The sequence below is a fragment of the Gastrolobium bilobum genome, unplaced genomic scaffold (assembly GCF_033153095.1).
Source record: "Gastrolobium bilobum isolate Gb01-03AN ecotype WA unplaced genomic scaffold, APGP_CSIRO_Gbil_v1 utg26659, whole genome shotgun sequence".
Lineage (NCBI taxonomy): Eukaryota > Viridiplantae > Streptophyta > Magnoliopsida > Fabales > Fabaceae > Gastrolobium > Gastrolobium bilobum.
In genome coordinates, this window is record NW_026896616.1 from 208,660 (window position 1) to 218,800 (window position 10,141).

General features: G+C 35.5%; 1 protein-coding gene and 1 pseudogene across 1 annotated transcript; both read right to left on the reverse strand.

The window, feature by feature from the left end:
- Nucleotides 1-340: 340 nt before the first annotated feature.
- LOC133300998 (F-box/kelch-repeat protein At5g42350-like) lies at nucleotides 341-2,058 on the reverse strand (annotated as a pseudogene).
- Nucleotides 2,059-5,229: 3,171 nt separating this feature from the next.
- LOC133301005 (glyceraldehyde-3-phosphate dehydrogenase B, chloroplastic-like) lies at nucleotides 5,230-9,901 on the reverse strand. The gene is made up of 9 exons (XM_061500602.1): nucleotides 9,777-9,901; nucleotides 9,553-9,666; nucleotides 8,485-8,646; nucleotides 8,228-8,395; nucleotides 7,480-7,640; nucleotides 7,305-7,366; nucleotides 7,160-7,209; nucleotides 6,368-6,774; nucleotides 5,230-5,486 (listed from the first exon to the last, which is right to left on the reverse strand). Exons 1-9 carry the CDS (start codon nucleotides 9,873-9,875, stop codon nucleotides 5,351-5,353), a joined length of 1,359 nt encoding a protein of 452 aa, XP_061356586.1. The 5' UTR covers nucleotides 9,876-9,901; the 3' UTR covers nucleotides 5,230-5,350.
- Between the last annotated feature and the right edge of the window lie 240 nt (nucleotides 9,902-10,141).

A 10,141-nucleotide genomic window follows, 5' to 3' on the forward strand; every position in this document is an offset into this window, starting at 1 on the left:
GCCCGATTAGTTCAATTGTGGATTTGTGTCTTTCTACTCTCCCCAGAAATTGGGGCTCTCATATTACCTTTTAAGCTAGTCAAATCTTAGGGTTTAATTGGGTCGCCACTAGATTAATAACTCGGAAGGATTTCAGCTTTATGATTGGTGTGAAATGAATTAAATATGAAGGTACACGAGCAACTCTGACACTGAAACCAGCAGTGCAGAAGACTTGTCCATGAACAATTATATGCAGAATATATAAAGCAGGACTTACTGGTCATGACATGTTGTATCACAAACCATCTTACGGGAAGAATTAATATTATGCTGTTCATCATACGTGAGTAAAGAATTTTCAAAGGTGTAGCACCGCCACAGATTTAGTCCAGCAAGTAGAAGCATCTAGCTCACGAGCAACATGATTCCTAGAAATATGGCTCCAGTTAGCCATATTAGACACATCACACACAGTGAAGAAATCCAACACCTGACCAAATATTTTGAACATCTCAACCCCAAAAATCAGATTTTTGTCAGCCACAAAAACTGCATTCCAGTCCATTGGAGCATCAGGATGCACTGAGACTTCAGCCCAGGTAAGACACACGAGATCAAACTCCCATAATTTTCTAACAGCCTTGTTTCGCCGCCCAATTTGACCATCCCCGTCACACCAGGAAACTGAAAGCATAAAAAGTCGGCCATTAGAAGATACAAGTTTAGGGTAGTGTTCATGTACATGAGGTGGGAATGGAGTGATTTGAATTGCAATCCAGAAACCTCGTTCTATGTCATATGCTGCAAGCTTGTCTGTCTCAGAGTAAACATAAAACATCCTGCCACAAACAATTCCAGAACAAGAAACCCCAAAATCTAAAGGCAATCTCTGGATTTCAGTCCATTTATTTGATAAAGAATCATAGATTTCTCCAGAGTTCAGATGCTCATCCCAAGATCCCAGACCTCCTACAGCTATCAACAAAAATCTTTTAATGCCCTTTGAACTCGAATGATCACTGCTATGTTTAATGAACTTGTACGTCCTTCTACCAGGCAAAGATGAAGCCTCACTCTCATTGAGAGGAGACCTGGAATGACGTCTCATTGAAAGCTTATGAGGATCCTCATAGATGTCTGAAACCCCACCAGTCCTTGATCTTGTTAAACGTCTATCCTGCCAGCTTTGATGACCATGACTTATGCGAAAATCCAAATCGATCTCGGAGACTCCTAATATAGGAATTGATCTGGCATATTTCATAGATGGCATTTTACGCCATGATTTTGTCAAAGGACTAAAAATAATCACCCGTTTGTGTGTCTTAAATGAGCTCCTATCCACCTTCCCGAAATTAGTCAAGCTTGAACATCCTCCAACAATGAAGATATCATCTTGTATACTTGCAACAGAGAACATGAACCTTCCTTCGAGAAAATTGGCATCTATCCTATGCCATTGATTCATAGACATGTCCAGCGCATGTATCTCACCAGAGCAAAAGCCATCTCTGACAGCACCAAAGAGAAACAACCATGGATTTTGATAACTACCCTCCTTTCTCATTTGAAGGAATCTAGGAGTGGTAGTCAAGGAACTCCATTTCTTGCACACAAGCCGAGCATTCATAAGACTTGTGAGCGGGAGACGAACCAGACATATTTCAAGAATATCATCAGGGAGAAAGACATGCATTCTAGTCCCACCGTTAGTTATTGATTCTTCGAGGTCAGAATTCGTACTGTTGTGTTTCTTCCAAAACCTCTCCTTGACCCCATAGGAGAAGCAATCAACAGAAGTTTCTTCAGGACCACAAATAGGTTTATATCCCCCTTGCCTTCTTCACTGGCACTAGATATCCTCTTTTTACTGCTAGAGTCACCAAATTCATCACCTACCTTGCAACCCCCTCCTGGAGTGTAGAGAGTTAAGCATCTTAAAGAAACCCCCTTTATTCTATTTGTATCATCTTCTTTCCCATCCCCAGAACTTTCGTTATTCTTATTCCAGATCTTGTGGCTCACACTCTTCACAAGACGTTTTGACACTCTCAAACTCAAACTATGAGAATCTTGTGCCTCCAATATTTCAGAAAAACATTGCTATGCTCACTAATTTTGGAACAAGCATGGCTACGCCTAATTGCCTATGTTGCAGTTTGCATCTCTGACCTTGTATGATTCATCTAAAGATTATACAAAGAAAAACAAGGAATTAGATTTGAGCGAGTACAGTTTCTTGCCACAAGACAAGAAAGTATTTATGTGTTAACAATGATTCCACATTTCATCGAGAGAATTTAAAATTCCATAAACATTAGATTAAGAATACTGAGAACAAAAGGAAAAAATGGGATTGACACCGCAAAAAAAAAAAAAAAAAAAAGGAACAAAAAGAGAGCGGAGAATTTTGGCGAACATGAAGGAAGAAAAATTCAGATCAAATGTGAAATAACTATCCGTTTAAGTTCAAATCCAGATTCATTGATGATTCTTATGCATAACAATAATGGAAACAAAAGAATAAACTTACATTGCATTGGCAGCGAAACTGAGAAATGGATCGGCGATTGCATGAACAGCACAACAAGAAATGGTAGATTTCTTTCTAATTCTAATATCATAATATTACAATATAGCTACTCACAGTCACAAGAACAGCACAACTTTCCTTTTCTTCAATTGGAATGAAAATAATAAATAAAAATAAATAAATAAAAAACAATATATATTTGCCATTGTGGTTTGGTGGTCTGGGTCAGGAACAAATCTTCAGTACTAACATAAGCACCGAGCACGGGGTCTTTTACGTCAGAAGGTATATATTTATAATATTTTATTTTATTTTCTCTCTTTTCGTAAACGGGACCTTTCAGGGGTCTTTGGCTCTGCTCGTAAAAGCCTAAGTTTACATACCTAATATTGGTTGTTAGAACCAGGCTTGAACTTGTAAAAAGCTCGTTTAGTAAAAAAGGCTTCAGGCCTCCAATTCAAAAGCTCGGCCTTGGAGCCTATCAGGCTGACCTAGTATATTAATTTTTATTTTAATTTATATTTTTTATACTATTTGTAATAGCTCTCTCTCCTCTCAATCTATTTCACCTCTATTTTATTAGTTAAACATACTTTTTGAATGATTTTGTTCTATATTATGCTGTTTGGATTTACATTGAATTTATGAATATTTATAGAATTACTAATGTTGTTGATTGTATATTCTGTCTGGATAAATTTTTGTTGTCTTATTTTTTTCTAACAGGCTAAATCAGGCTTTTATTTTTTGTAAATAAAGCAGGCCACATGCCGATAATTATATTTGTAACAGGTAACAGGCTTGGTAAGGCCGACACATTTAAACACAAGCTTAGCCTTTTAAGACCAAAGCTCGGCTCAGTGTAACAGCCCCAAACCCTGTAGCAGGATATTGTCCGCTCTGCCCCGCGCACAAGCACCGTCGAGCTCACGGTTTTACGTTTCGGGTTACCCCAAAAGGCCTCCTACAAGGAAAGGTATCAACACCCTTATATAAGGCATGCTTCGTTCCCCTCTCCAATTGGTGTTGATACCTTTCCTTGTAGGAGGCCTTTTGGGGTAACCCGAAACGTAAAACCGTGACCTCGACGGTGCTTGTGCGCGGGGCAGAGCGGACAATATCCTGCTACAGGGTTTGGGGCTGTTACACTCGGCCCATTAACACCCCTAGTTGAGATCAATGTTATAAAAATCGGACCGGCTTGACCTGGAAATCGGTGAACCGATCATGTAATCGGTCCGGTTTTCATATTGGACCGATCATGTTATAAAACCGGTGCGACCCGGTCGGTTCAACCGGTGACTCGAGTCTGTCTATAAAAAAAACTAATTTATTTTCATAAATTAATGTCTTTTTTTTACTTTCAAACACAAATGATTTGTTTTCTTTTGAAATATTTGAGTGATTTGTAGCTTATTAACTTACATAGATTATGTAACTACAACACTAATATTATCTTGATTATGCAATATGCAGGGAATTTTGATTTGATTTATAGTTGCAGATGTCGTTTACTGAAACTGAAATACTAGTATCACAAATATTATATGTTCGATTGATCTTTTGTTGGGCAATGATGTGTAATTTATTATTTTCATATTAAAATATTTGAAATTGATATATTTTTTTACAAGTATTTAAGTATATTTATAATTTTTTTAATATAAATAATAGATTTACATATACTTACCGGATCATGCGGTTGAACTAGTGACCTACTAGTTGAATCAGTGACCCAGTACCTCGACCGGTTCAATAACCAGGCCGGGCCGGGTTTATTGGTTGAGAGTACTAAATATTTTTTATTCCTGGGTCAGGGACGAGAATTTGGTAAGTGGGATTATATTTGCAAAATAAATAAATAAAGTATACTTTGTTTATTTAAAAAATAGAGAAAATGCCTTTTATATATTATTAAAAAAATAAACCTTCTATTGTATAAATATCAATTTATAATTTAATGAAGGGATTTATAAATACTGTGTTATTGAACCAAAATTGTTTTTGCAGCTGAGGCAATAAAGATTTGTGGATCATAATTTTTTTTTCTCTTTTCTCATCTCACTTTTCTTTCTTTTTTATTGTCTCAGCTGTAAAAAAAATTAGTGCAGCAAGCAATGTAAGATTTATAAACCCCTTTAATGAAAGGCAGAGAGAGGATGATAAAGAGGAGGAAGATTTAATGAACGAACGAAAGCATGGACCAAGAAAAATGAATTTAATTTAGAAATGCAATATCATAATATTTATGAATTTTTGTTACTCTTAAACCCGTGCCATTATTGTCAATCAAAATTGTTTTTCATTCAACATGTTTTTATAAAGGGTTCCCTTTTTGTCATTTGACATGACAAGAGCACTTTCCTACACACACAAATCAAATGTGGGTCCCACGCTTAAAAAGAAAAAGTCAAACCAAAATCAGGATACAACGCCGTATCCTTGTTGCAGGAATGAACAGTGCCATTCCTGCAACATGATTCTTATATTTCCCTTTTATAAATTAAATGAATCTGTTTTGATATATATTTGTTGAACTTTTATATTTATTTTTTCTCCATAAAGTTAGGAAATTAGAAAAGGAGAGAGAATAAGAAAAACTAATAAATATATACCAAATTCGTTTCACTCTTCGAAATGATGAATTTTCTTCCCTTGTCAAGTGACAAACTTTTACTCCGAAAGGGTTAACATTTTGTTCTTTCTCATAGATGTAACACAAGGCAAAATAAAATCGTTTGCATTTATATTTTATTTTTTTTGGTTACAAAAATGATGAAAAGCCTCATCCCCTTATAGATACAATACAGCAATTGTAAAATGAAGTATATTTCTTTAAGCTTCAAAAACTTTGCATTCCTTATCAGCTGGGTTTGTCTTACAGAATTCTTCCAATGGATCTCCACTTCCCGCAGCAACCGTGCCTGGCCACTTACTCGCTACTAGATGAGCCAAATCCACAACTCTTTGGCTGCAATCACCAATATCGAAACTATCAATAACATTATCCATTACAAGTTTGAACAAATTGTTCATGACTAGATATTCCAATTACAAGAACTACTACATCAAAATTGAACTGTTACAGCAGCAAATTTAATCTATTAATTGAGATGTTCAATGTCAATTTAAATGTGTGATTGCTCTATCTCTTACAAACTTATTAGGACGTAAGAGTGAGAAGCAAGCTGCATTCACATGATTTTTTTTATGTGTCAACCGATGTCTTAAGTCCTAGTGGATTTCATTAATCGAATTTTGGGTTTGTGCTTCTCAACTTTCTTAGGAGTTATAATTTTTCAAAATGGAACTCATTATTCTTTTGACATGTCAAATTCTAGGGTCTAAGTGAGGAAAATTAATTTCGTGGCCCCCTCTCTCTCCTCCTTTTTTTCTCTCTCTCCTCTCTTCTCTCTCCTCCCCTCTCTCTGGGGGTGCATTGGTCCCAGATCACTATATATTTGCTCCTAACTGAGATGCCACTAGACCAACTCTTGAGTCATTTATGTGGTTTATATTTTTGTGCCAAGAGATATAATAAAATCATTAAGGTGTCTTCGTCAAATTTAAATTTAAAAGTTGATTTATGACAAATATCACACTTTTTATAACTTGTAATATTTTTGATGTTATAATCTCCTACGCACGAATAAAAATGTGTGGTGGTCCATGTGGGACCAAGAGAGAAAAAAAGAACATGAACCTCATAAATTTTTATGTGTATATAGAAGATAAAATTATCACCTATAAAATAAGAAACATTAATACTTAAAAGTATGAAATGACAGTTAGAGATCTAATAAAAACATTGGCGTGCCTTAAACTAACAATATATATGAAGAATGGTCTAACCTGTAACCCCATTCATTGTCGTACCAAGCAACAACTTTCACCATATCATCTCCCATGACCATAGTGAGGGATGAATCAATGGTGGAAGAAACATCAGTGCAACGGAAGTCTACAGAGACGAGTGGAACATCACACACGTCCAATACACCTTTCAATGGTCCCTCTGCTGCTCTTCTGAAGGCTGCATTGACATCTTCAGCTGAAATACCCTTCTTCTCAACATTGACAACAAGGTCAACAACTGAAACATTTGGTGTAGGCACACGCAGAGCGATTCCATTAAGCTTTCCCTTCAGCTGTGGAAGCACTAGAGCCACGGCTTTAGCTGCTCCTGTGCTTGTGGGGACTATGTTCAGTGCTGCAGCCCTAGCTCTTCTCAAGTCCCTGTGGGAAGCATCTAAAAGCCTCTGCACAATAGCACAATGTTTGCTATAACATTGTAACCATTTTCAGTTGAAAATTCTTTACATGTTTTGGTAAATAACATTAGGAATATTTGACCAGACGTTAGTTAAACTCATGATGAATCCGAACAAACGTCTGGCTGACACTGTAAGGGAAAAAAGTGTGCGTGAAGGATGTAATATAAAATCATTTACATGTCTTCACCTAACACTAGTTGAGGTTGATTCATGATATGGTATTAGTGATCTACAATTTGAACCTTGCCATCCCATTCTATTTTGATAAAAAGTTTAATTTTAATGCTTCAATCCAAAAAGAAAGGACTCTTGTAACTAATAGGATTGAAGCATGGACAATACAGTTGGTTAATAGTGGGTGATATTGTACCTGGTCTCCTGTGTAGGAGTGAGTGGTTGTCATGGTTCCCTTCACAATTCCTGGAAATATAGAGCAAAAGCAAAATTCTTTCAGCCTGGAATGTTGCTCTTAAATTTTTAACTGCCACTCTTTCTGTGAGTTAGTGTTTGCTTACCAAACTCTTCATCCATGACCTTCACGAAGGGAGCAAGACAGTTTGTGGTGCAAGAAGCATTGCTGCACATTGAAAAAGAAGAAATTAAACCACTTTCATGTCACAGTAGAGGGAGTGACCAAAGTTAAATAATAAATTAACACAAAGCACTGCCTCAGATGCAAGTGTCACAGACCTTATAATGTTAGCGACTTCATGGCCGTAGTCCTTTTCATTTACTCCAACAACGTAAGTTGGAATATCCGCACCCTTTGCAGGAGCAGTGATAATAACTTTCTTAGCACCTGCTTGGATGTGTTTGCCAGCACCAGGGCCATCCACAAAGACCCCTGTTCCCTGTACATCAAATCATTCATTCAATTTACAATATTATATATAGGGGTGTGAAAAAAGTTAAATCAACCGAACAAAACATGAAACCATTGGAATTGCACCAAAAGAATCACATTTTCTCAAACCAATTTAAGAAGTAAATATTTTTTTTGAATTGGTTTAAGAATTGAACCGTGTTTTCAAAATCTGTTCGGTTCAACTAATCGAGATAAAAATCAAATCGACCGACCCAAATGATACTCAACTTCTAAGAGTGTGTAAAAATTAAATGAACCAATTGAAATGCAAACCAAACCGAATCACACTACATTTTTCCGAACCAGTTTAAGAACCGAATATTTTTTTCGAATCAGTTCAAGGAATGAATCACTTTTTAAAATTGGTTCAATTTACCAGCACCAAACCACTTTTCTAGTAGGATTCAGTTCCATATAAAAAACAGAATCGAACCGTACACACCCCTTTATATATATAAGTGACAAGAGATGCTGATATATATATATATAAAAGGATAGTATCTTTCTCTGCCCCTGGTGAATTATGTACGAAATGAACCTTTAACTATTAGTAAGCAAGCACTAAGGAATTACCTCGATAACAATGTCAATTCCAAGTTCAGCCCAAGGAAGCTTAAGAGGGTCCCTGTTTGAGACAACCTTTACAGGCTTACCATCAACGGTTATGGTTTCATTATCTAGTATTTTTACATCTGCTTTGAAAGTTCCTAGCATAGAATCATATTTCAGTAGATGCGAGGCCTGCGTAGTACGGTCAAAAAAGTTAAACCGAAAACAATTTGTTTGTACTTGTAAGTACAAACTCAGCTAAAGCCAATTCAGAAACTTACGTTCTTGACTCCACCGCTGTCGTTGACCACAATGACCTCAAGGGGTGAGTCTTTTCTGCCATGCCAGCAGCGGAGGAAATTTCTACCAATGCGTCCAAAACCATTGATTGCTACCTTCAATTTGGCCACCGTTTCTCCCCTCACAGGAATTGATCCGGTTGTCTGAGTTCAATTTGTAAATTCAAGGGTCAAATTCCAGTTATCAAAAACAACAATTTTTTTTTTTTTTTTTGATAACAAAAAACAACAATTTTTTGTTGGGTTGTTTCCTTCATATAAAGTCTAGGTTTACAGACCTTTAAAAGAATAAATCATGTTAATTATGGTATTTTCATGGTTTCGTAGCGGTTTTTCTACAATTAATTTAGATAAATTATTTATATTGAGCCAAAAACGACGTCGTTTTGGAACAAAAATCAAGGTATTTTTGTAATTATAATTTATTTTAGGATTATAATAGTCTTTTTCATTATAATTTTTTAATTTTTCAACTCAAAACGACATCGTTTTAAAAATTTATATAGATAATTTATCTACATTAACAGTATAAACATTAAACCCTTCGTATATGTATGCTTATATGGTTAAAATTAGTTAGTCTCACGTCACTTTCACAAGTTATATATATTATATTGATAATTTTTTTTTTTGCAAACTACACTATGTCTGACCGGTAATACTCTGTTCAAGAATGTATTATCGGTCAGACATAGTGTAGTTTGTAAACAAAAAAATTTATAAATATAATCTCCCCTTATATTAATATTATTTTATATCGGTGTAAGTTACAGTCTTAATCTTAATTGTTGATCTCATTTATATCTAATAATTTTAATTTATTTGATACTTGAACCGTATCAATAGTCAAAATTAGGTGTAAAACTTTTTATTTTTTTATAGCACTGTAAGTAACTCTCATCGCATGTATGTATGTACAGGGACTAATAAATTAAAACATTAGATGCAAGTGAAATCAATTAATTAATGAATGTTAGACAAAACGATGTAAGTTAATTCTTTCTCATATATATCATGACCCATCCAATGAGATACTAGAAAGAAACTAACCTTGGGAGTGAGTTGAGCAGCTACAACGTCAAAGAAGGAAGATTCTCTAGAGTTATTGGCATAGGTCACGCATGAACTTGATCTTAGACCAGAGAATTCCACCTCCTCAAGTCTCTGCAAAAGCAAATTAAGACCCTTATAAGCTGATAAAGTAAACCATGCATGACATGTCATAAAGTTGTACATGGTCATCATGCAATTGCATGAAATAGACAGAGTTGAACCTTTGAGACACATTGGGTTGGGAAACAGTGAGAGCTCTTGGATGGAAGCCTGCTATTTGTGGGGATTCTTGTAGAAGCTAAAGCTGCGTGGGTAGCCATGGCTGCAACTAAATCTGGAGGATAACTACTTGTGCGTGCATATATATATATATATATATATATATATATATATATATATATATATATATATATATGTACAATTAAATTGTTTTTCCTCCTTTGAAAATTATGGTTGCTGGTGATTCACGTGAATGAGTGGTGAACATATTGAAGGAAAACTAATAAGATAAGATGATGTTTGGACGTAACTTTGGACTTCATATTTTGAGCCACAGATTACTGACCCTATTCTAATTTCCCAAGAA

Bases quoted from the DNA above. Each gene is read 5' to 3' on its own strand.
- LOC133301005 (XM_061500602.1), bottom strand. From the start codon at position 9,875: ATGGCTACCCACGCAGCTTTAGCTTCTACAAGAATCCCCACAAATAGC. The intron at 9,667-9,776 runs GTTCAACTCTGT...TTGCTTTTGCAG, and splicing joins CAACCCAATGTGTCTCAAAG to AGACTTGAGGAGGTGGAATT. The intron at 8,647-9,552 runs GTTAGTTTCTTT...AATTGAACTCAG, and splicing joins CTGCTCAACTCACTCCCAAG to ACAACCGGATCAATTCCTGT.